This window comes from Miniopterus schreibersii, assembly GCF_964146895.1.
Source record: "Miniopterus schreibersii genome assembly, chromosome: 8".
Taxonomy (NCBI): Eukaryota; Metazoa; Chordata; class Mammalia; order Chiroptera; family Miniopteridae; genus Miniopterus; species Miniopterus schreibersii.
In genome coordinates this window covers 19,924,176-19,951,427 of record NC_138109.1, presented here as the reverse complement: position 1 = coordinate 19,951,427, position 27,252 = coordinate 19,924,176, and the positions used below count along the sequence as shown (strand labels likewise).

The following is a 27,252-nucleotide window of genomic DNA, read 5'->3' as shown; positions in this document are numbered from 1 at the left end:
TTTTCATTATTATATTATTATTATATCTTTGTGGTCTATGTTCTCTGTGTTCTATGAAACTTATCCCAAAATCATGAGTATTTTCACTTTTTTCTTAGAAACTTTACAGTTTTAGCCTTAGCTTTATGATTAGGTTTATCATCCATCTCAGGTTAGTTTTTGTATGTAGTGTAACATAAGAGTCAAAATAAATAATTTTTATATATGGCTATCTAGTTGTATCAGCAACATTTATTGAAACAAATGATTTTTAAATATGGTAAATTTTATTATCTATACATTATACATCAACAAATTTAATTTTTTAACTTCATTTATAATAGCATAAGAAATTTAAAATATATAGGTATAACAAAATATGTACAAGACCTGTAAACTACAAAACATTGCTGAGAGAAACAAAAGAAAACCTAAATGTAGTGAAAGACATTTCCAATAATATATACAAATAAAATAAATTATACTGGTATAGAATATTAATATTTAGTATTGATATAAATACACATAAATATATAAATTAATAGGATAGACGTTCCAAAGAGATCCCCACATATACAGAACTTAAAATATATTTCAGCAGTCAGTGCTAATTCAGTAATGAAAATATCAATTATTTAGATGAAAAATGAATTATTTAACACATGGTATAGCACAATCAACTACTCATCTAAAAAAAATGTAGAACCCAATCTTATCCTAATTCCAAAAATATATTTCAAATAAAATTACTTAAATGCTAAAACATAAAATAAAAAGCTTTATAGAGTAGATTATAAAATTTTATTGAAACGCATTAAAGATTTTAATGAATGGAAAGACATACCAAGTTCATAGACAGGAAGACTCAGTATCATAAACATGCCAATTCTCTCTCTCTTGATTTATAGAATCAAGACAATTCCAACCAAATTCTCAACAAGATTTTATTATTATTTTTGTTTTGTTAGGGACTTGGCGAGGTATTTCTAAAATGAATAGTGGCAGGAATATGCAAAACATTCCTGAAGAACAATTTTAAGGGTTGTGAATCATCAAGATTTATTATATAGTTATTATAATTATATAGTAATTAACTAAGACAACATGATACTGGCACAGGAATAAACAAATAGTCCAATGGAACATTAACTGAAAACATAGGGGGAAAAAGTCCACAGATATATATTATAGAATAATTTTGTAGATCACTGGGGAAAGTAGTACTTGATAAATGGTGGTGAGACAATGTTAGCATTATGAAAAGAAATAAGATTAGTTCCCAAGCCATAAAAATGTTAAATCTAGGATAATTCAAGAACTACATGTAAAAGGTAAAACCAATGAACATTTTAGAAAATAATATCAGAGGTATTTCTGACCAAATTCAGTCTAGGAAAAATCTTCCTACATACAATGGGAAAAAAAAGCAAACCATGAAGAAAAAGACTGATACAATTGTTACCATTCAACTACATTAAAATTAGTATCTGCTTATGCGGAAGACTTCATAAAGACAAGTCATGAATTAAGAGAACTTATCTGCAATATCTATAAATGACAGGTTTATTCTTCATAATATTTAGAGAACTCCTACAATTAAGAAAAGACTGCCCAGCCGGGAGAGTGGCTCAGTGGTTGAGCATGGAGCTAGGATCCAGGAGATTGCAGTTTGATTCCCGGTCAGGGCACATGCCCAGATTGCAGGCTCCATCCCCAGTTGGGGACATGCAGGAGGCAGCCGATCAAGGATGACTCTCTCATCACTGATGTTCCTATCTCTCTCTCCCTCTCCCTTCCTCTCGCTGAAACCAATAACAATATATTAAAAAAAAAAAAAAAGACCAACAATCCAATAGTAAGTGGGCAATAGATTTAACTGAACAGTCATTTTACAAAAGAGGAATCTGAAATGGCCAATAAATATAAAAATATATTCAACTAAATTATTAATCAGGGAAATCCAATTTTATAAAAAAATGAATTCTATGTTATACCTACCATAGTCACAAAGTTTAAAAGTCTGATAATAAAAAGTGTTGGCCAAATGCATAGTGACCAAAACTCTAACCAATAATAGAAGTATAATTGGGGAAAACTATTTAGGAAAATAAGTTTTGCATTTATAGAAGAGTTGAGAATGTACACACCCTAGGCCTGAGCAATCACCTCCCCATTTATACTTTACAACAGGGATAGGTAAACTGTGCCTGCACACCAAATCTAGAAGCCATCTGTTATTTTTGTATAACCCAGAAGCAAGGAATGATTTTCAGTTTTAAAAGGTTAAAGAAAGTCAAAAGAAAATATTTCCTGACACATGAAAAATATGTTAAATTCAAAATTTAGCCTCCTTTTTCTACTGTTTATGGCTGCTTTCATGCTACAAAAGCAGAGTTGAGTTGCTGCAACAGAGACAGTATTATCTATAAAACATAAAATATTTACTATCTGGCCAGAAAAAGGTTGTCAATCCCTGTCCTAAAGCAACAGACTTTAAACTTATTTTTGACAGAGACCCACTATAAGAAATAGATTTTACATGGAATTCCACACATGGTACTTTCTTGTATGTATCAAAAAATATAAAAAAGAATATTCACAGAGGAAAGATTTGTAATCAGAAAGTACATAGACTGTAAAATAAATTCTTAAATTGTGATATATTTTTAAAATAAGACCTAAAACTATAAAACTCATTGAAGAAAACACAGGGGAAAAGCTTCATGACATTGGATTTGGAAATGACTTCTTGGATATGACATCAAAAGCACAGGCTTTTGGTTGGAGTTTCGTCCCGTACACCAAAAGGTTGCAGGTTCAATTCCCAGTCAGAGTACATACAGGAAGCAATCAATCTATCAATGTTTCTCTCTCTCCTCTCTCTCTTACTCTCCCCACTTCCTCTCTCTCTCAAATCAATAAACATATCCTTGGGTGAGGATTAAAAAAAACAACACACAGGCAACAAAAGCAAAAATAAACAAATGGGACTACACATTTTTCCTTCTGTGCATCAAAAGAAATCATCAACATAACAAAATGGGAGAAAATATTTGCAAATCATTTATCAAATAATGGGTTACTATCCGGAGTACATAAAGAACTCCTATAAATCAACAAAAAGCAACAACAAATAACCCAATTCAAAAATGGGCAAAGGACTTGAATATACATTTCTCTAAAGAAGATACACAAATGATCAAAAAGCATGTGAGAAGATGCTCAACATCAGTAATCATTAGAAAAATGCAAATCAAAACTACAATGAGGTATTACCTCATACCCATTAAAATGGCTATTATCAAAAACACAGAAAGTAACAAGTGCTAGCAAGGATGGGGAAAAATTAGAATCCTTGCGCACTGCTGGTGTGATGTAAAATGATGCAACCACTACTGAAACATTACAGCAGTTCCTTAAGTTCCTCAAAAATTTTAAAACAATTTATATCTTTTTTCAGTGTCCATATTTCCCTTCAACCACTCAATTTTAAAGATAATAATCTTAAAATATAGCTGCAAATTGTTTGCATAACCATATACCTTTTAGCAATAAAGCAAAACAGTACATTTTATTCATTCAAAACTGTATATAATTTGTTTAAATCAAAAAGATTCTATGTTTATTAAATAAAAAAATTCTTGAGAATTGTGAGGTATTTTTCTTTATGGTCATCTCAATTTTGAATCCATGTTTACATCCCTAAAGAAGACTTTAGGCTTTGGTTTCAATATTTTCATGAAGGTATTCCTTCACAATGCTGGAAAGACCCAAATTATATTCAGCAACAGACCATGTAAACAGAAATATTTAAGTAGTTCTAGGATCAAAACAAAAAAAATAACTGCTCAACTTACCAGTTCTTTTCAAAATTGAGCTGCATTGATATATTATAATTAAAACACAAACTGCCATTGATACTGCATAGGAAAACCACAAAAACTTGTCATGGTTACTACTCATTAAAATATTTCTAAGTTACTTTACAATTTATTCCTTTATGTCTAGCAAAAAATTATTCTTAAAAACTTGTGATTCAGGTAAACATTAAAAAGCAGGAGCTTTGGAGTTAGATAAACCTGCATTAAAATCCTGATTCCATGATTTAGAAGTTAAATAATGTCTCTAAGCCTTACTTTTCTCCCTAGTAAAAGAGAGACAGTAGTAGTATCCTTGTCTGGAGGGCTGTTATGGAAGAAACTGCATTACCTAATAGCAATTCTCCCCCTTTCCCTTACTAAGAGATCCTTGATTTTATTGCTGGCAACAGTGGGCTCAGCTAAAGGACTATAATTCCCAGTTTTCTTTGAAGTTAGGGTAGCTAATAAGATGTAAACCAAAGTACACAGGCACAATTTCTAGGAAAAGTTCTTTTAGAGGCTGACTCTGTCGAGAAGTGGACCTTTTTGCCCTCCTCCCTACCCCACAGCAGCCTGAAGATACAGCAGCCATCTTCGAACACTAGAGGATGGAAGCCATGTGCTAATGCTGTGACACAGAAAGCCAGAAGCCACTGGGTTCCTGATAACCAGAGCCATCTCATCATCTAGGCTTCTTTTATATGGAAAATAAATGTCTATTGTGTTTCTATTATACAGTTGAACCTAATCTACTAGTTAATACAATTATTAGGATTTTTAAAAGGTAATACATGCAAAATTTTCAACAAAATCACACATTACAAGTAATCAAAATAATATGAATAATTTTTTAAATTCAAATAACTGTACTTCAACAAATCAGCCATGCTATTATTTTTTCCCCTGAAGTTGGCAAGTCTGTTATGTTCAATGAACTTATTCTATCAGTAAGAAAATCAGCCATAGGTGAATGACCAGGTAGTTCTTTTAGAGCAACTAAGTAAATAAATGTCCTTGATATATAAGGAAGCAACTATCTGAATGCACTTTTTAAAATTTATTCTATCTGAATTTCTTTCACACTTCACATTAACTGGCAACTATTAAGGGAACATGAGTTAAGACAATCCAAGGGATAAGTCACTTCCTCTATCACTATGTATCTTATAAAATCCACAGCAAAAATTCTCCTCTGACAGATGATGAACTAGAAGTTGGACAACCCTACTTTCTCTTTGACTTGTATGAAATGTTGAAGCCCTTTTTCTTTTAAATCCCTTTCACTGAAAACACTACATCTTGGGAAGGTCAACTCAGCTTCTTCACATTTAAACCAAATGTCCCAAATTCCTCACCGGTGGGGTTAAGCTCTGTCAGTTTACGTGTGCCAACAATTAGCAGATACTATATTTTGCTGAAAATTTCACAAGGGCTATACCCCAGGAGGGCTGAATTTGATCTACGAAACAAATATCTGAAACCCCATGTCCTGGTGGTCTTGGGCAATGAATACATGGTATGTATAGTATTTTACTAGATATTTTGACACATTATTTGCCTGAGAAACAATGCATATGGGCCTCAAGAAAAATGGTACGCCTTGAATGACCATCTTTGGAATCAGACGCTCCCTGAATATCATCTACATAGCAGTCTGCTTCATATCTCATGGATAGGTAGCTATATTCCTGAATCCCCTTCATGGAGAGAGGCCAGTTTCCCCTTCCAAGCTAGTGACTTCTCTGCCTCCAGAGCCTTCAACAGCCCCTAATGATAATCTAACAGAAAGGCGGAGATATAGGGTAATCTTTACCATACCATTTGAACTCAACATTTGGTATAAAATTCCCTGCTTGTAAACCTCCAGCCTAAAAACGTTTGCGGGGTTGGAGCAGAAAAGCACCGAGCGCCAGAAACATAAATCCCAAGTGTTGGGTATAGGGACCCAAGTACAGCAGCTTGGTTACTGCTTTAAGATTCCTGCTACCACTTTAAGATAGTTGTTATTCAACATCTTTAACCAAGATTAAAACTTTCATTAGAAAGCTATTTGATTAATTTATATTACTACCAGGATACAAACTTAAGCAAAGGCATGTCCAGAAGAAGGTAATCAAAAATTATTTGATGAAACTGAGTGGGAGAGGCTGAGGGATACCTCCTAACAACTATATTTTACTTTCTAACCTTATTTTCCCTGACCACAGATGATTGGGTCAAAGATAAACATCAGATCTAAACTGCCACAATCTTAATCTTTTCCCTAGAAACTTGGAAATTTAAAATGGATACACAGAAAAAATAAGTCATTGGAACACAACTGCTTTTTTGCAGCATAGACAGAGTAGGCTCATGATCTCCTCTCATTGAGTTCCCTGGAGAAAACTTGTTCTTTACCTCCCCCCTAAATTCTGTGAAATACACCAAAAAACTTCTAAAGTTTCTTCTGGATAAGCTAGGTGAAGCCTAATTTACTTTCTTGCATGCAAGAAAAAAGAAAACTAAAACCACTAAAGATCAGGAGAGTTACCTCTCAATATGTAGCATAAAAAATGTTATCACTCGCTTCTTTCCCGAGGAAACACCAAATGACGGATGACGCCGGTACTGCGGCAGGGCTAGGAGGCCCAGGGGGCTCTGGAATCGGAGGCCGCGGCGGCTTCCGTGGACGATTTGGCAGCGGAATCCGCGGCCGGGGTCGCGGAGCTCGCAGAGGCAAGGCCGAGACAAGGAGTGGATCTCTGTCACCAAGTTGGGCTGCCTGATCAAGGACATGAAAATCAAGTCCCTGGAGGAGATCTATCTCTCCTCCTTGCCCATCATTGACTTTTTCTTGGGGGCATCCCTCAAGGATGAGGTTTTGAAGATTATGCCCGTGCAAAAGCAGACACGGGCTGGCCCGAGGACCCGGTTCAAGACATTTGTCGCCATTGGGGACTACAATGGACATGTTGGTTTGGGTGTTAAGTGTTCAAAGGAAGTAGCCACTGCCATCCGTGGGGCCATCATCCTGGCTAAGCTCTCTATTGTACTTGTGCCGCGAGGCTACTGGGGGAATAAGATTGGCAAGCCCCACACCGTTCCTTGCAAGGTGACTGGCCGCTGTGGCTCTGTACTGGTGCGCCTCATCCCTGCCCCCAGAGGCACTAGCATTGTCTCAGCCCCTGTGCCCAACAAGCTGCTGATGATGGCCGGTATCGATGACTGCTGTACCTCGGCCAGGGGCTGCACTGCTACCCTGGGCAACTTCACCAAGGCCACCTTTGATGCCATCTCTAAGACCTACAGCTATCTCACCCCAGATCTCTGGAAAGAGGCTGTTTTCACCAAGTCTCCCTATCAGGAATTCACTGACCATCTTGTAAAGACCCACACCAGAGTTTCTGTGCAAAGGACCCAGGCTCCAGCTGTGGCCACCACATAATTTCATACCAGAAAAATAAAGTGAATTAAGCCCATTAAAAAAAAAAAAAGTTATCACTCAACAATATTAACTCATTTCAAAATAAAGATGGTACTCACATATCCTACTGGAGGACGTAAACTTAAAAACAAAACAAAAGAAATACACATTTCCCAACTCAGGAATTCTAGGTGATAAAATTTACTTGTCATAAACAAGTACATGAACATCCTGTGATAATCCATCAATTCTATTCTTAGAATTTATCCTACAGAAACACTTCAACAAGTAGACAAAGATGTATATAGGAATACATACTCCACATTGCTTGGAAGGGTGAAAAATTAAAAATAATATACACATGTATAAAAGAGGAAATCAGTTAAATTATAGTATGGCCATACAATAAAATATCGAGTAGCCGTTAGAAAAGATGCAATAGGTCCAGCCCACTGACACAGAAAGATGTCTAGGCAACTGAATAAAAAAAGCAAGAACAATTCATATAATTCCCTACACACATACATAAACAGCACCTACTATTTATAGATATACATATATTCACAGACAAAAAGTTGGGAAAGATATATATTAAACTTTTAAAACTGGTTATCTTTGGAGAATGGTAAAGACAAAGGTTTTTATTTTCAGCTTTGTTTTTGTATTGTAAAACTGAATGTATTACTTTTATAATTATAAGAAACAGAGTTGTTTTTTTAAAAAAATCATGTACCACAAGAGAAAATTAAGAGATCCTGTAAACAAAGTAGAAACCTTTATTAAGCGGTATATAAACTTCTATATACTTCACACATACACAAAGTGTGGCTATAAGTTAACCTTAATAACTGTAAAAATAAAATATTTACTTAAAAAAAGATTAAGGCTTACAATTCAGATTAACTTGCTGAAAATATTAAGAAGGTGTGATGAGATCTCAACTAAATCAAACTGGATCATCACACTAATCAGCCCTGTTATAGATAAATGCTCTATCGAGGCTTATATATTATCTGTATAAATACATGACTGTTTTTTTTTCTAAAATGGTACTTACAGTTCTCTACAATTTCATCAAAAACTGCACCAGTTTTCTGTTCAAACTGAAAAAGCAAAAAGAAAAAGGAAAAATAACATTACTTTCTATTCTCCTAGCAATTCTTTCGTATCCCTTCTAATCCCCAAGAGCTATAATTTTCAAGCCAAAGTATACAAATATACAACATAAACACCATCAAATAGAGTACAATAAAATTTAGAATGAACAAAATAAGTTCTTAGGCCAAAACCCACAAACCAAAAATGAAGAGATAAATACATGCCCTCACTATTTGAAAAAAAACTTATTTTTTGCCGAGCCAGCGTGGCTCAGCGGTTGAGCAATGATCCAGGAGATCAAGGTTCAATTCCTGGTCAGGGCACATGCCCAGGTTGCAGGCTCCATACCTAGTAGGGGCATGCAGGAGGCAGCCAATCAATGACTCTCATCTGATGTTTCTTTCTCTCTCTCTCCCTCTCCCTTCCCCTCTCTGAAATCAATAAAGATACATTTTTAAAATATTAAAATAAAAAACTTATTTTTAAAAAATCACTTTTAGCTCTAGCCGGTTTGGCTCAGTGGTCAGCCTGCAGACTGAAGGGTCTCGGGTTCGATTCCAGCCAAGGGCACATACCTTGGTTGCAGGCTTGATCCCCGGGCCCTGGTCGTGTGAGTGGGGGAGGCAACCAGTCGATGTGTCTCTCTCACATCGATGTTTCTCTTTCTCTCTCTTCCCCTTCCACTCCCTCTGAAAAGCAATGGAAAAAATATCCTTGGGTGAGGATTAAAAAAAAAAATTTAAAAATCACTTTGTTAGAAAATGCAGAGGATCATATACATTCGTAATAATAATAAATGTAAGCAATAAGTGCTCTCAGTAAACAATTGCTGAGAACTTACTAACATCTCTTGAGAACTATGCAAAACTCCGAATCAACGCTGAACAGAACAATCAACATCCTGGGATACCCATAGGCCCTAGCATATTATTCAGTAAGTCCTCACTTAACATCTTTGATAGGTTCTGCGACTTTAAGTGAAACAATGTATAATGACACCAGTTTTACCATAGGCTAACTGATATAAACAAATTAAGTTCTTAAGGCATCTAATTGTTATAATAAAATGATCTTGAATGAAATAAAGTCATTTGAGGATCTGTTGTATTGCATAATCTCTCAATATCTTTTCTATTAACTGAATGCTATACTTTGCATTTCTCAGCATTTGTTATGTAAAACCTGCAAGATGTTCTAAGAAAATCTGTCATCAAATTAATAGAAAATAAAAATATCTTTTTTCAGTAATTACCAATGGTTAATTTATTAAATACTAAGAAGTCTAAAACTAAAGAAACCTGTCCTGCTTTGTTTCACCCAAAATTTCCCAAACATACCTAACCACAGAACCCCTTTGAAGAATAATATTTATTAACATACTACAAAAATACTATGGAAAATTATGCTAAATGATAGTAGCAGTTGTAGGATCTACCCACTTTAATACAAGAAAGACATTTTTAATTTAGTAATGTACTCCAAAATCATGTTTTTCGTTTTTCTTAATAACCATGCCATTTCAACATGCGTGGTTTTCACAAGTACTGTAAAAGCAAGGGCTTTTAAACTTGATAGTTTAACAAACACATAGAACAGAATGTAATTATTCAACATGCTAAAGAATATTACTCTAAAATCATTAGCCAAATTAACAAGGAAATATTAAATAAGGATAGTAAATACTTGGTTTCTAACACTCTCTTCCTACTAAGCGCCTCACCTTCCACCACAAATCATCTGCTATTAATCAACCACAGCAATCTTTCCTATAAAATATGGATATGTTATCAGAACTGTTCTCAATTCAAAGTTCAGGTGTTCATTTATGCTCAACTGAAGTTGGCAGGCAAGATCAAATACTTACTGTTTAATTACTATTAAAGTGGTAGTACTAGCACTATTTTACCTTGTTTTGAAAGTTCTAGTCTATGCAGTAAGAAAAAATATATATAAAAAGTAAAAACAGTGAAGAGGAAACAAAATTCTCATTTTTTACAGGTAATGTGGTTGTCTACTTGAAAAGTCCAAGATAGTAGACTGAAATGTATTAGGAGTAAGAATACATTTCAGTAGAGTGACTCTTTTTAAAATTCAACATTCAGGCCCGGCCGGCATGGCTCAGAGGTTGAGCATCAACCTATGATCCAGGAGATCGAGGTTCTATTCCCGGTCAGGGCACATGCCTGGTTGGGGCTTGATTCCCACTAGAGGATCCCAGTCAGGGTACATGCTCAATCCCCAGTAGGAGGCCTGCAGGAGGCAGCAATCAATGACTCTCTCATCACTGATGTTTCTATTTCTCTCTCTCCCTTCCTCTCTCTGAAAGCAATAAAAACATATTTTTTTAAAAATTAGAATATATCTAGTAACCATTTAAGGTAAAAAATTTAAACCATCATTTTACACTTGACAGCAAAATAAATTTCAAATAGGTTTTTTAAAAATAAAAAAACTAGAAGATAGGAAAGTCTTTTAACCATAAACAGAAACAAATCCTCATGATAAAGTTTAATATGCTTGACCATATTAAAAATTAAAATTGTTTGTAAAAACCCAGACAACCTGGGAAAATGAGTTTGTATTAATAATATCACAATAGTTAATACTCTACCTATAAAGCACTCTTAGAATCCACTAAAGAGCAGCATCCCAATAGAAATGACCAAAGACCACAAACAAGCACTCAACATTCAATCTCATCTGAAGTCAAAATTAAAATGAGATACCATTTTCTCTCAGGTCAGCAAAGACACAAATAAATAGACATAGAAATTCTTCCTCTTATTTTTTTTTTTAACCTACTCTACCTAGGAAAGTTCTCATTATACTGAGATCTAATTCACTCTTTATAGCGACTGCATAGTCTTTTATTGTATTATACAGATGGACACTTAAGTTGCTTCAAGTTTTCCAAATATTATAGTTGTTATCCTTGTACATGTAAGTTGGTTTATGTATGTTAGCGTATGTGTGTGTCTATGTGTGGTCATATACATATGATCAATTCCAAGTAGAATCATGAAATTAAAGAGCATAGGCACTTAAAAATTTTTTTTTAATGTTTCTATTGATTTTAGAGAGAGAGAAAGGGAGAGAGAGAAATAGACAGAAACATCAATGGAGAGAAACATCTACTGGCTGCCTCTTGCACGCCCCCGACTAGGGATCAAGCCCACAACCCGGGTATGTGCCTTGAGTAGGACTCAAACCAGGGACCTCTTGGTCCATGTGATAATGCTCAACCAACTGAGCCACACCAGCTGGGAAGCACTTAAATTTTTGATAGATGTTACCAAACTGCCCATCAAAAGCATTTCATATACATACGTGTGTGTGTGTGTGTGTGTGTGTGTGTGTGCACATAGTGAGTTCCTGCTATTTCTCAAGAACGTCCCTACCACCTGGCTTGGATTTTTTTACCTTCCTCAATTTGGTAGGCCAAAAAAAAGTTATCTTATTGTTAAATTTGCATTTTTATTTTACATTTAATTGCTTTCATTTTTAAATTTTGAAGAAGAATCTTTCCATGTAGTTATTAACCATCTGTGACTCTAATTTCTATCAACTACCCAACTATAGAATTTCTTAGATGACCTGAGGCAATGGTTCCCAAACCATTATAATTAGTCATTAACACTTATCAGGAACCTCACCCTGTGCCTGGTACTATTTTCAACTTTTAAATTGATTTAATTCAATCAAGCCTCCCTAAGTCTCATTAAACAAGTACTATTAATACCTCTATTTTATAAATGAGGAAATGGAGGCATTGAGAGGTTGAGGGGACATACATACATACACAGCTCTGAAAAAGGCTCCCCAGAAAAAAGCCCAAACTTCTGACTCCAAAATCTGGCCTATACTGCTTCATCGTTTCCTGCCTTCATGTTCCGATTACATCCCCATCCCCAAAGCAAATGTTCTAGCTATTGGGTGACCTGTAGCTCACCCAATCTCTCAGGTAGTTTTCTCTCTCTGGACAACTGTGCACAGTGCTCAAGCATTTCCAGTCTTAATTCAATAGTAAACACCTACTCAAATTTCATGACTGAGCTAAAGTTATAATTCTTAAATAATGCTATCTCACACAACCCACACACACTCAACTTCCTAAACAAGGGAGAATTCATAACTCTCTTTCCTAGCACTAGGGGTTATATAAATGTGAAGTTTTAACTCCATTATATAACTGGGGTTATATAAATGTGAAGTTTTAACTCCATTATGAAGACTATCTAAAAAAGAAATCGATTTTCAAAAGGAATTTTTTTTATATGAAAGCCTTTAGAGTTATACAAAAATTAAAAATAACCTAGTTTCTTTCAACAGAACCCTAATGAAATCAAGACTCTGTAAAAGATTAGAGAGTTCACGTTTCTCAAAGCAGGTGGCAGGTTAAAGTGTACCCAGTGTAGAGAGATCTGTTTGTTCCTTTCTGCTGTAAGCGAAGTCCCTACAACAATGCCGAACATGTAACAAAAGTTCAATAAATGTTTGCTGAAGAATCACTATTCATTAATAAGAAATTTAAAACTCGTCTATATTAAAAACGTAAACATCCTAAAGTGCACTTTAAAATTAGCAAGCCCTGGTCCGTGTAGCTCAATGGTTAGAGCGGATTGGATTCCTGGTCTAATGGCACGTACCTGGGTTGCAGATTTGATCCCCGGCCCAAGTCCAGGTGCCTGAAGGAGGCAATGAATCAATGTTTCTCTCTCACACCTCAATGTTTCTCTCTCCCTCCCTCCCTCCGCCCCCCCCCCCCCGTTCCCTTCCACTCTTTCTAAATATCAATGGAAAAAATATCCTTGGGATAGGATTAACAAATAAATAAAATTAGGAAGAATCTCAAAGATTAAGCAGAAGTTTCAAACAGTTTTAACGCCTGCAATAGAATACCACTAATTAAATTTCTATTCCTATTCCTCACCCCCAAAATGGTAATGCAAGTCTTTGCCTATAGCTATTCCCATTCAAACATCCCTTACTTATACTTTCAAGCTTGTTCATAGTAACCTTTTTATTATTATTTTTAAACATATCTTTATTGATTTCAGAGAGAGGAAAGGAGGGGGAGAGAGAGAGATAGAAACATCAATGATGAGAGAGTCATTGATCGGCTGCCTAGCCCGCAACCCAGGCATGTGCCCTGACTGAGAATTGAACCCCAATCTCCTGGACCCTAGGTCAATGCTCAACCACTAAGCCACGCCAGGCCGGGCAAGACCTTTTTTTTCAAATCCTCACCCCAGGATGTTTTTTCCATTGACTTCTAGAAAGAGTAGAAAGGGGGGGAGAGAGAGAAAGAAACATCAATGTGAGAGAGACACGTCAACTGGCTGCCTCCCCCACTCTCTCCGCCAGGGACTGGGAACCTGCAACCAAGTTATATACCCTTGACCGGGAATCAAACCCGAGACCCTTCGGTGTGTGGGCCGATGTTCTAACCACTGAGCAAAACCAGCTAGGGCCCTAGTAATGATCTTGAAAATCATTTTATCAAACTGTAAAATATAAAAAGTTGTTGTGGAAAAAACATTTTTCATACAGGCAATACATACTTTGCCCTACAGTGCAGGAACCATAAAAATGACCTTGAAAGATAAAACTCACAAAGTAAAGCAATCTTAATAATCAAAGGGAAAAAATTACAATCGTTCTGTGATCTTTAAGATTGTCAAAATATTTTGAAACTCTTTTAACTATCATTTGTAAACATATAGGGAAAAATTTTAAAACTGTATAGCTAATATTTATTATTTTATAATTTAAAACATAAGAAATTTTGAGACTCAAAATGTTTTATTTCTTTGTAAAATACCTTTATCAAGAGTACACAGTGCTGGCTGTCTTCTTTTCCTCAGATAACTTACGACACAAAATAAGTATCTTTCTACGACTTCGCAAACTCTCTTAGTCCTTTCCATATTTGGTTCACATTCCAACAATTACACACCCCAGCCATAGTGCATGTTTACTCACAGTGACCAGTGAATGCATGCATTTACTAGACCTATTCAGTATACATTTAAAATTACAGTAATACATATAGAAAACTTTTCTGTGAAATTAAACTTTTCATACATAATTTTTTTTTTAATGTATCTTTATTGATTTCAGAGAGAGGAAAGGAGAGGGGGAGAGAGAGAGAGGAACATCAGTGATGAGAGAGTCATTGATCAGCTGCCTCCTGCACACCCCCAACCGGGAGTAGAGCCCACAACCTGGGCACCTGCCCAGACCAGGAATCGAACAGCAATCTCCTGGATCCTAGGTCATTGCTCAACAGCAAAGCCATGCTCGGCCAGGCCATAAACACTTAATTTTAATTACACAAACATGTCTACAGAAGTAAAAACAGGTAAACTAACTCATTTGTCAATTTTTTAACCTATAAATTTGGAAAACCTACTCTGTTATATAATAGACTTTCGGCTTTAACAGACACCCCCTCGCCCAAATTAGTCCATTATATCAAGGTTTTACTGTATTATTCTAAGTGAAATAAGCCAGTCAGGAAGATAAATACCAGATGATTTTACTTATATGTGCAATCTAATGGACAAAATAAAAAAACAAAAAATAGAGACCCATAGATAAAAAAAAGACTATCAGCTGTTAGAGGGGAGGGAGTTTGGGGGGGCTCAGTGAAAAAGGTGAAGATATTAATAAGCCAAAACAAAACAACCCTCATCAACACAGACAACAGTATGGTGATTACCAGAGGTAAAGAGGGGTGGGGAAAGGTAGAAGAGGGTAAAGGGGGCATAAATGGTGACAGGAGTCTTGACTTCAGGTGAACACACAATATGGTACAATATACAGATGATGTATTATAGAATTTTACACCTGAAACCTATATAATTTTATTAACCAATGTCACCCCAATAAATTTTTTTTTTAAAGCCCTGGTTGGTGTGGCTGCTGGTAGGATCATCATACACCAAAAAGAAGCAGGTTCGATCCCTAGTCAGGGCACGTGCAGGAGGCAACCAGTGGATGTTTAGTGTCCTAATGTGGTCTATCCTAGAAAACATTCCATGTGTACTTGAAAAGAATTTATATTCTGCAGCTTTGGGATGAAATGCTCTGAAGACATCGATAAAATTCATGTGATATAGTATGTCACTTAAGGCCACTGTTTCCTTGTTAATTTTATTTTTTCCCCATTGCTTTTCAGAGAGAGTGGAAAAGAGACAGAAACACATCGATTGGTTGCCCCCCACACACGCCCTGACCAGGGCCGGGGATTGAGCCTGCAACTGAGGTATGTGCCCTTGGCTAGAACCAAACCCAGGACCCTTCAGTATGCAGACTGACACTCTAACCACTGAGCCAAACCAGCTAGGGCAAATTTCTATCTGGAAGATCAGTTGATGAAAATGCCATGTTAAAATTCCCTACTATAGTTGTACTGCTGTCGATCTCTCCCTTTATGTCCATCAAGACATACTATATATATTTAGGTGCTCCTATGTTGGGTACATAAATGTTTACAAGGCTTATACCCTCTTGCTGGATTGATCCTTGTAGCATTATGTAATGTCCTTCTTTGTCTCTTGTTATCTCCTTTGTTTTGAAATCTATTTTGTCTGATGTAAGTATTGCTACCCTAGCGTGTGTGTTTTTTCCATGTGCATGAAATATCTTTTTCTATCCCTTGACTTTTAATCTGTCTACAGCATATATATCCGTTCTGCTACATTATGTCTTTTAATTGGAGCATTTAGGCTATTTACAGGTATGTATTTAAGGCCATTTTATTCTTTACAACTGTTCCTCTGTGGGGGTTTTCCCTTTTCATTTTCTTCTTCTTTTTAAAGAAGACCCTTTAACATTTCTTGTAATACTGGTTTGGTGGTAATTAACTCTAGCTTTTTCTTGTCTGGGAAGCTCTTTATTTCGCCTTCATTTTTTTATTTTTTAAATGTTTTTATTGATTTTAGAGAGAGATGGAGAAAGAGAAACATTGATGGGAGAGAATCAACATCGATCGGTTGCCTCCTGCATGCCCCCTACTGGGAATCGAGCCTGCAACCAGTATGTGCCCTGACCAGGAATTGAACCTCGACCTCCTGGTTCATGGGTAGAGGCACAACCACTGAGTTACGCTGGCCACGCCTGCCTTCAATTTCAAATGATAGCCTTCCTGGGAAAAGTAGTCTTGGTTTTAGGTCCTTCCTTTTCATCTCTGAATATTTCATAGCAATTCCTTCTGGCCTGAAATGTTTCCATTGTGAAATCAGCTAAAAGTCTTATGGGAGCTCCCTTGTAGGTAACTAGCTGTCCTGACTTTAAGATTCTATCTTTGTCCTTAACCTTTGCCGTTTTAATTATGATGTGTCTTGGTGCTGGTTTTGGGTTCATCCTATCTGGGACTTTCTGTACTTCTTGAACTTGTGTGTCTTTTTCTTTGACCACGTTAGGATAGTTCTCAGTCATTATTTCTTCAAATAAATTCTTGATCCCTTGCGCTCTCTCTTCCTGGAACCCTGATGATGTGGATGTTGTTATGCTTCACGTTGTCCCAAAGGTCCCTTAAACTATCCTTTTTTCTTTTTGATGCTCTAATTGACTGCTTTCTGCTACCTTCTCTTCCAAATTGCTGATTCCATCCTCTGCTTCATCCAACCTACAGTTTATTCCTTCTAGTGTATTCTTCATTTCAGATACTGTATCCTTCATTTCTGACTGGCTCTTTTTTATGGTTTCTATATCCTTTTCTTTGCTTGTTACCTTACCTCTCTTAGTTCTAAGTTCCTTGAGCATTCTTAGAACTCTGTATCTGGAAAATTGCTAGCCTGTATTTCATTTAGCTCTTCTTCTAGAGATTTCTCCTGTTCTTTGTCTCCCCAATTCAGCTGCCTCCTTGTGTTAGTTTCTATGTATTAGGAAGATTTGCTATTACTCCCAGTGTAGGTTGGGTGGCTTTATGTAGTAGGTGTCCTGTGGGACCCAGTGGCACAATCTCCTTGATCACCTGCGCTGGGTGCTCCAGGAATGTCCCTTGTGTAAGTTATGTGGAACCTCCTGTTGTAACTAAGTCTTGATTCCTAGTCCAGCGTTTTTTCCCGTTTCCATTTCTGAAGCATTCCCAAAAGAAGTGACAAGGAAATAAAGATATTTTAAAAATCAATTAGATGGAAAACAATTAAAAATTCAACAAAATCTAAAGTTGATTCTTTCAAAATATCAATATAACTGAAAAGCCTCTAGCTAGACTGATCAAAGAAAAAAATAAAGTTACAAACTGGCAATATCAGGAATCAAAAAAAGGACACAAGAATATCTACAGACATTAAAAGAATAAGAGAGTATTATAAATAATTCAGCCAATAAGTTCAAGTACTTAAGCCCGGGTGGGCATGGCTGAGTGGTTGAGCATCGACCTAGGATCTAGGAGATCACGGTTCAATTCCAAGTTGGGGCACATGCCCGGGTTGTGGGCTGGATCCCCAGCTGGGGGCGTGCAAGAGGAAGACAGTCAATGATTCTTTCTCATCATTGATGCTCCAACTCTCTCTCCCCCTCTCCCTTCCTCTCTCTGAAATCAATAAAAAAATATTTTTTAAAAAAATTCAACTACTTAAGGTTAAATGGATGAATGCACCAAATAACACAAACCGCTAAAAAAAAAAAAAAATCAAAATTCCTGTACCTGTTTTAAAACTCAAATGATTAATTGAACCTCTCACAGAGAAAATGCCAGGCCTAGATGGGATTTACTGGCCAAAAAATCAAACCCTTAAAAAATATATAATAGTAATCTTACCCAAATTTATTAAAGAAATTAGTAGGAAGGAATATTTACAAACTCAATTTATATTGCCAGCATCACTCTGACACCAAAACCAGACAAAGACAGCAAAAGAAAATAGGTGGAAGGGATGAATGGGGGGGGGGGGGGACAGGGACATCTGAAATACTTTCAACAATAAAGATAAGTTTGAAAAAAGAAAAAAGAGAAAACGTGTAATCAATATTGCACATAAACATAGATGCAAAAATTCTTATCAAAACATTATAGACTTAATCCAAGATCATATGAAAAGTATGATCCATCATAACCATATGGAACTTACTACAGGAATGAGTTAGTTTAACATTCAAAAAACAAATGAACAGACTGAAAAAGAAGAAACTATATGATCTTCGTAATACATGCAGGAAAAGCATTTGATAAAATTTAATTCCATTATGTAAAAAAAAAAAAAAATCTCTCTGCAAACTAATAGTAAAAGGGACTATTACATTATCTAAACCTAAGATGGAATCTATGAAAATGCTGTAACTAACAAAGGCATCCAAATTGGAAAGGAAGAAGTAAAATTTTATCATGTTGCAGAAGATACTATCTTAAATGTGGAAAACCCTACAGATCCAATCAAAAGAAAAAAAAATAGTAGAATAAATGAATTTCGCAAAGTAACAGTGTACAATGTCAACACAGAAAAATCAGTAATCAGCTGCATGTCTACACACTAGCAATGAACAATCTGCAAAGGAAATTACAAATACAATTCCACTTATAATAGCATCAAAAAGAATAAATACCTAGAAATTAATTTAACCAAGGAGGTGAAACACTTGTACAAATGAAAACTACAAAACATTTTGGAATGAAATTAAAGACATAAATTAATGGATTGGAAGACTTAATACTGATAGGATGTCAATGCTACCCAAAGCATTCTACAGATTCAAAGCAATCCCTATCAAAATCCCAATGACTTTTTTTGCAGAACTAGAATAACCCATCCTAAAATTCACAGACTCTCAAGGGACCCTGAATAGCCAGTCTTGAGAAGAAAAAATAAAGCTGGAGGGCACACACTTCTTTATTTTAAAACTTACTACAAAGCTATAGTAATTAAAATAGTGCAGTACTGGCATAAGGACATATACAGACCACTGGAATAGAGAGCTCAAGAAGAAACCCTCACATGTGTAGTCAAATGATTTTGAGCCCGGCCGGGCGTGGCTCAGCGGTTGAGCATCAACCTAGGATCCAGGAGATGGTGGTTCAATTCCTGGTCAGGGCACATGCCTGGGTTTCGGGCTTGATCCCCAGTCGGGGGCGTGCAGGAGGCAGCCGATCTGTGATGACTCATCATTGCGGTTTCTCTCTCTCTCCCCCCTCTCCCTTCCTCTCTCTGAAATCAATAAAGATATATTAAAAAAAAAGATTTTGACAAGGGTATGGCAATGCCACTTAATAGGAAAAGGACAATCTTTTCAACAAATGTTGGGAAAACTGGATATCCACTCACAAAGGAATGAAGTTGGACCCTTACCTCACACCATATACAAAAATTAACTTTAAAAGGATCAAAGACCTAAATATAAGACCTAAAACTATAAAATTCTTAGAAATAAACATAGAGCAAAAGCTTCATGACAATAGGATTTGGCAGTGACTTCATGAATATGACACCAAATGCACAGGCAACGAAAAATAAACAAGTTAGACTTGATGAAAATTTTTAAATTTTGTTCATCCAAAGACAGTATCAACGAAGTAAAAAGGCAATTTACAGAATGGGTTAAAATATTTATAAACCTTATATCTGATGAGGGATTAATATCCAGAACATATATAGAACTCCTAAAACTCAACAACAAAAATCAATCAAGCAAATTTAAAAATGGGCAAAGGACTAAAATTGACATTTCTCCAAAGATATGCAAATGGTTAATAAGCACATGAAAAGATGCTCAACATCACTGATCATTTGGAAAGCGAAAATTGAAATGACAATGAAATACCACCTCATAATCATTAGGATGGCTACTATCAAAAAAACAGAATACAAGTGTCAACGAAGTGGAGAAATTTTAAACCTTTAGGCATTAGTGGTAGAAATGTAAAAAGGTACAGCTGCTGTGGAAAACAGTATGGTGGTTCCTCAAAAAATTAAAAATAGAATTACCATTTGATCCCGTAATTCCACTTCTGGGTATATACTTAAAATAACTGAAAACAGGATCTTAAAGAGATACACCCACGTTCACCCACATACACCCCTGTACACCCATGTTCATAACATTTTCCAAATGGCTAAAACGTGAAAGCAACCTCATGTCCACTGATAGATGAATAAATAAGCAAAATGTGGTATATACATACAATGGAATATTATTCAGCCTTTAACAGGAAATTGTGACACATAGTACAACATGGACAAAACTTGAAGACATTACACTAAAAGAAATAAAGTAAAATGGTAGTTGCCAAGGGAGGAATGGGGAATTACTGTTTAATGGGTATAGAGTTTCCGTTTTACAAGATGAAAAGAGAGCTATGCAGATAAATGGTGGTGATGGTTGCACATTATAAATGTATTTAATATCACTGAACTGTACACCTAAAAATGGGTAAGATAAGAAATTTTATGTTATGTGTATTTTACCACTATTAATTTTTTTAATAGCAAAAAAAAGTTTTTCAGGTATCCAAAAGCTGGAAGAATTCAGCAGCAGCAGCACACCAACATGACAAGCAGTTTTAAAGTTAAGTCCTTCAGAAGAAGTAAAACACCACCACATGGAAATCAGGGTTTACCCAAAGCAATGAAGAATACTAGAAATGTAAATATCTGAGTGTACCAATTATAAATGTACTTCCTCTCAACTCCAAATCTACTCTTCTCTGCCTTGCTTTGTGATAATGGAGCTGGCACCTATGAACATTTCTCCTTTGCCAGCTGGCACAATGTTAACAACATTTGTCAGCAGATGGCACTGAAGGAATACTCCAGAAGGAAGAAGGTTCTCTCCTCATTAAACGTGTGCTCTGAACTGCTTGCTCCAGTGGAGGCTAGTGGTATGCAAGACATCCAATGACCCTCTCCCAGGTGCCAACTTCCCACCAAGTCTCCAGTGACACTCACACATACCCCTATGCTTGGTTCCCTAGAAAGCTTTGTCAGCATCCCAAAGGGTGGGAGGATTCCCAGAGAATTATACCAGTGCCCCTGCTGTCTTCTTAGCCAGGTTCAGCAAGGGACTTCCTAGCAACTTTTTTTTTAAAATAAATTTAGTTTTTAACTCCTTTTTTTTTAATGTATCTTTACTGATTTCAAAGAAAGGAAGGGAGAGAGATAGAAACATCAATGATGAGAGAGTCACTGATTGGCTGCTTCCCGCATGCCCCTCACTGGGGATCGAATCTGCAACCTGGGCATGTGCTCTGACTGGGAATTGAACTTCTATCCCCCAGATCACAGGTTGATGCTCAACCACTGAACCACACCGGCCCGGCCTAGCAACTTTTGTCAGCACCCCAGAGGGAGGTTTCCTGTTTGCCAACAAAAATCTGCAGCATTTCAAACTTGTCCAGCGTCCGGTGAAACACACCCTCTCCAACAAGATCTGAATCTCAGCCTTCAAGCTGAGAGATGGGGCATCTTTCAAATTTATTCCATCCCTGCTACTTTGCCTCAGCCCTAAAGTTATTGGCTGCTCCCTCTACCTGCTATTCTGTATACCTTAAAGTTCTCTTTCCCTCTTAGGGTTAGTTCTCATAACTGGTTAGTAATTCTATATATTTAACTTTCCCTATTCAAATTACTGTGAGGTTTCTGTCCTCTGTCTAATAAAGTATTGGTACCATCAGTGGTAAAGCCCAGGAGACACTGTATTAGTTAGGGGAGCTCTGCATACTTGACAAGCTGTGTGGCTGGTCTCTTTTGTACATCAGGTATGACTATGGGGAATGTCACCACTGAGATGGGCTCTCTAATTTCACTGAGGATGATGGGATCCCAAAGTAATTAAGGCCAATTGGCAGCACTTAACCCCAAAGATAAGGGCAGCAGGGACGTACCGGTAATCAGAATGCTTTGGCCCGCATGGATCTTTGGCAGTGGCTAATTGATCACGATGTTCCTAGGAATGAAATAGATGGGCAGTTTAATCTGTATAACACAAAAATGCCTAAATCTGGTGACCAAAACTTGACTTGAGTCACCACAGTGGAAATCACATACATTCGCCATTCACAGACCTAGCAAATTTGCAGACTGATAGCCTCTTGATTAAGGAGACTGGGTCACCCTTAAGGACTCTGTACTGTTACCACAAGTACACACTACAAATCTTCCTCCAAGCTTTGTCCAGAGGGACTTAGAATCATTTGGAAGAGCAGTGCTTTTCAATCAAGGGCAACTTTGCTCCCCAAATCTAGAAAAACTGCAATGTCAGGAAGCATTTTTGGTTACAACTGGGGAGTTCAGATATCTAGAGGATAGAGACCAAGGATGCTGTGAAACATCCAACAATGTACACAACAGTCACCACAACTTGACTTAAATGCCCCTACAGGATCTAGAAAGTTATCTTCCGGACCTCATCTCCTACTACTCACCATCTTGCTCACTCACCTTCAGCTACCACATCTTTGCTGTTCACAAAACATGCACAGCACTCTCCTGCCTCATAGCCTTTGCCTTTTATCCCTCTACCTGGAATGTTCTTCCTCTCAGATGACAACATGGCTTCCTCATCTCCTTGAGATTTTTGCTTAAAAGTCACTATTTAAAATTGCAATGCCCTTTCCACCACAGCCTATTGTATCTCCTGTTTCTGCTTTGTTTGCCTATAGAAACGCTCCATTTTAAATCATCTACATTATTTAATTAGCATTTATCTCTCCTATCCCTAGAATGTAAATTCTGTAAGAGCAGAGATTTTCTCCATTTGATTACTCATTACTTTATCCTCAGTACCTACAATGGTTCTCTGTATAGACACTCAAACATTTGAATGAAAGCACGAATGGTGACTGGATGTAGAACACTGAGGAATTATGACTCCTAAAGTGGTTATCTGCTTTTATCTGCCCAGCACTCCATTCTTCTGAAAATAGTCTATTCCATTTGTCAGGTATTTCAAACTTTCTCCTTTTTTAAAATGTGATGGTTTTTGCTCTGGCCAGGTGGCTCAGTTGGTTGGAGCATCGTCCCATGCACCAAAAGGTTGCAGGTTCGATTCCTAGAAGGCAACTGATTGATGTTTCTCTCTCACATCGATGTCAGTCTGTCTGTCTCTCCCCCACACTTCCTCTCTTAAAAAAAAAAAAAAAAAAAATCAAAAACATAACAGGTAAGAATTTAAAAACAATTTTTAATGTGATTTTTTCAATGTAGTCAAATCTATCATTCTTTTGATTTGCATTATTATTACTTTTTTTTCTATGCTTAGAAATGCATTCCCTATATCAAGATCTAATGCTTATCTACGTTTTCTTTGGGTACTCGAATACTTTCATTTTTTTAGATTTATATATTCAATCCCTCTAGAATTTGTTTTGGCATCTGGAGTAAGTAAAAGATCTAACTTTATTTCTACCCAAATGACTGGCAGATTGTCCAAACACTATTTAGTGAATAATTAATAATTATATTCTTATGTATAGACATGAATCTGTTTCTTTATTTGTAATTATTTGTCTGAACATTCCTATACTGGTACATTAAAGATTCTGTAAAACAAGGTACCCGCCCACTGCCCTACTCCTGCCCTCTCCCATTACTCTTCTAATTCAAAATTATTTTGGCTATCTTTCACATATTTATAATTCCAAATGAACTTGATTATTGTTTTCTCAAATTCTACCCTCCTCACCATCAAAATGGGGGAGGGGGGGACAAAAGTCCATTGTAATACTGACTGAAATATTTTAATGGGACGTATTCTTATAACATTCGGTTTTTCCATGCAGGAACATGGTATATGAGTCTATTTTTTTCCAGAATCATCAAAGCTTAGTGGCTACAGAGTCTCGTTTACATGGCTCCAATTCCATTCTTCCTCATTCTACAGCTAAAGAACCCTAAAAAGGCACTTTTCCTGTTACCCTCAGTCTTACCGCTACATTACAGGGTCATTTTGAGGATTAAACAAGTTAAGACATATGCTTAAAACAATGCTCAATAAAAATTAGTTGTTGTGACTATTGTTATTTTATTATCATGTCCTTAGGTAAAGTCTTATCCTTTTCTATAAGTCTCACATATTTCTTATTAGGTTTATACCAAGGAATTTTAATTTTTCATTACTCTGTGAATCAATCTCTTTTAAAAACATATTTTCCAACTACTTATAATCGAGTTATTGGGTTTTGTAGGATTTTTTTAAATAGTTTTATTTTGTAACTAGGCATTTTACTGTTTCCTGTTACAATCCTAATACATTTTCTTCTCTTACTCCAGATTGTTTTCACTTTTGCACTTTTACTTCTTAGCCATAAAATATTTTCTATTGATACTCTTAAGATTTACAGGTAAATAACTGTATCATTGAAAAGAATAATTTTGTTCCCCAACTTCACACCTTTTATTTCCTTTCCTCATCTAACTACATTGCCTAGAACTTCCAAAATAGTAATAAGTAACTATGGTAGTAGCAGGTATCCCTCCTAAATTTCCAGGGACAGTTGTTGGATTCTAATACAAATGAAAGAAATAACCCTCTACTCTTAGCTTCATAGAATAGGATTTTATCAGAAATGAACACTAAACATACCAAGGTCTTTTTTGGCATCTTTATACAAGATTTTTTTCTGTTTTGGCAAATATTTTTTTTAAAAAGCTGTTCCTCAAAGGTTACAAAGATAGATTAGAAACTTGGGGGGTTGTTCGTTGACATTTACAATTTCTTAAACAGTTATTGGCCTATTCAGATTTTCCACTTCTTTGTTTTTTGTTAATCCTCACCAGACGATATTTTTTCCATTGATTTTTTTAGAGAATGGAAGAGAGGGGAAGAGAAAGAGAGAGGGAACATCAAAGTGAGAGAGACACATCCCTTGGTTGCCTCACACACACACCTGACAAGAGCTGGGGATCGAGCCTGCAACCAAGGCAGTGCCTTTGACTGGAATCGAACCCAGGTTTTCTACTTCTTGAATCATTTTGGTAATTTACTTTAGAAAATTTTCCACTAGCCCGGCCGGGCATGGCTCAGTGGTTGAGCATCGACCTAGGATCCAGGCTATCATGGTTCGATTCCCGGTCAGGGTACATGCCCGGGTTGCGGGCTCGATCAATGACTCTCTCATCATTGATGTTTCTCTCTCTCTCTCTCCCCCTCTCCTTTCCTCTCTCTGAAATCAATAAAGATATATTTATTAAAAAAAAAAAAAAAGAAAAATTTCCACTAATTCATATCTAAATCAGCACTGAGTTAATTATACATATAGTTGTTCAATATATTATCCTAATCTATTTATGGTTATAGTCTTTTCTTCTTGAAACTTGTTTACTTTATTGGACTCTTCACAAAAAATCAGCTATTTTTTTATCAAGCTATAGATTTTATATTTTTCCCCAAAATATGTATTTTTTAAATAGATTTCAGAGAGAGGAAGGAAGAGATATAGAAATATCAATGATGAGAGAGGCACTGATCAGCTGCCTCCTGCACACCCTCTACTGGGGATTAAGCCTGCAACCCAGGCATATGCCCTCACCAGGAATCGAACCATGAGCTCCTGGTTCATAGGTCTATGCTCAACCACTGAGCCACACTGGCAGCGCTAGATATTCTTTCTAACACATCATTTTCAACTTTATTAATTCCTCCCTTATGCTTTCCTCAGGTTTATTTCATTGTTCTAACATACAAAGTTGAATATGCAATTTATTTTTTTACACTAAAAGCATTTAATGCTAAATATTTTCTTTAGAGTAGCTCTGCTCATATCCCAAACTGTGATATGGCATGCTCTCAATGTTATACTCTTTTTTTTAATTGAGGTATAAATGACATATAGCTCACTGTTATATTTCTAGGAGTTTGTAATTAAAGTTAGTTTCAACTTGTTTAGCCCAAGAGTTGCTTAAAAATTCTAAAATTCCATATGTTTGGGTTATTTTAATTGACACTTTACTCATTTCAGCTTCACTGCACTGTGGTCAAAGAATGTACTTTCTAAATTTTAAGGTTTTAAAATGTGTAAATTATGATTGATTTCTGTAAATGTTTCATGGGAGTGTAAGAAGAAGGTAATGTTTTCCCCATAGTGTACCAAATTCAATTAAACTTTGTTTCCTCTCTAAACCATTAAAATTTTTGTTCTATATACTTCAATGCAAGGTTTTTTGATACATAATGATCCATGGCAGCTACAACCTCAACATGAATTATATCTTTACAAACATAAAGTCAGAAATTTGTGGCAGTTAATTATTTTTGCTGTGAATAGTATTGTTTTAAAATTAAAATTCTAATTTTTGCTATATTGGCTTTATACATTTATTTCTAACTTTTATTAGTTTCCTTTCATTTTAGATTTTACTTAAAAACAGCAAAGAGTAGATTATGTTCCATCTGAGAATGTTTGTCACTTAACATTTTTAAATAATCTTCAAAAGAGCCCAATTACAAACATGCAAAATACTTAGGACAAAGATTCCTACGCTGGGTAGAAACTTCAAAGAACCCTTCTACATATAAAATTTAAGACCATTTTTTTAAAAAATGATCAAGTGTTATGGTCTCTAAATACCATTTCCCACTAAAAGGAACCAGGGCTCCAGATTTCAGGTCTGGAGTGGGGAATATACAGATGAGCTTAATTCATCCTGCACCAAAAAGCAAGAAAGGTATCAAAGATTACAGGAGTCATAAAAAATGACTCAAGAGCTAACTTGAAGAGGCTCCTACCGATCAAAGATGGTATAATAGCCCTGGCTTGTGTGGCTCAGTTAGTTGAGCTTCATTCTATGCACCAAAAGGTCCCAGATTCCCAGTCAGGGTACATGTCAGGGATGTAGGCTTGATCCCCAGTAGGAGGCGGGTAGGAGGCAGTAAATTGGTTTCTCTCTCCCGTAGATGTTTCTTTTTCTCCCTCTCCCTTCCTCTCTCTCTAAAATCAATAAAACATTTTTTAAAAGATGGTACAATCAACTG

At 36.1% G+C, this 27,252-nt stretch overlaps 1 protein-coding gene and 1 pseudogene across 8 annotated transcripts in view; one reads left to right on the top strand and one right to left on the bottom strand.

The window, feature by feature from the left end:
- The window catches only part of ZMYM4 (zinc finger MYM-type containing 4), a 92,442-nt gene that overhangs the window by 52,541 nt on the left and 12,649 nt on the right, over positions 1-27,252 (bottom strand). For 3 of the 7 annotated variants that reach the window (XM_081145025.1, XM_081145026.1, XM_081145027.1), the window contains exons 2-3: positions 22,166-22,227; positions 8,300-8,345 (exon numbers count right to left, since the gene is read on the bottom strand). Coding sequence is in view for 2 of the 7 variants with exons in the window: in XM_081145024.1 (XP_081001150.1) it covers positions 8,300-8,345 (46 nt within the window). In the remaining 5 variants the exon portion in view is untranslated. Of the gene's footprint in view, positions 1-8,299; positions 8,346-8,915; positions 9,025-22,165; positions 22,228-27,252 lie in introns of those variants that run through there. The other 4 variants (XM_081145024.1, XM_081145023.1, XM_081145028.1 and 1 more) reach the window with 2 other exon arrangements.
- LOC308560851 (small ribosomal subunit protein uS5 pseudogene) lies at positions 6,428-7,303 on the top strand (annotated as a pseudogene). The gene has a single exon. The product of its transcript is annotated as a small ribosomal subunit protein uS5 pseudogene (transcript).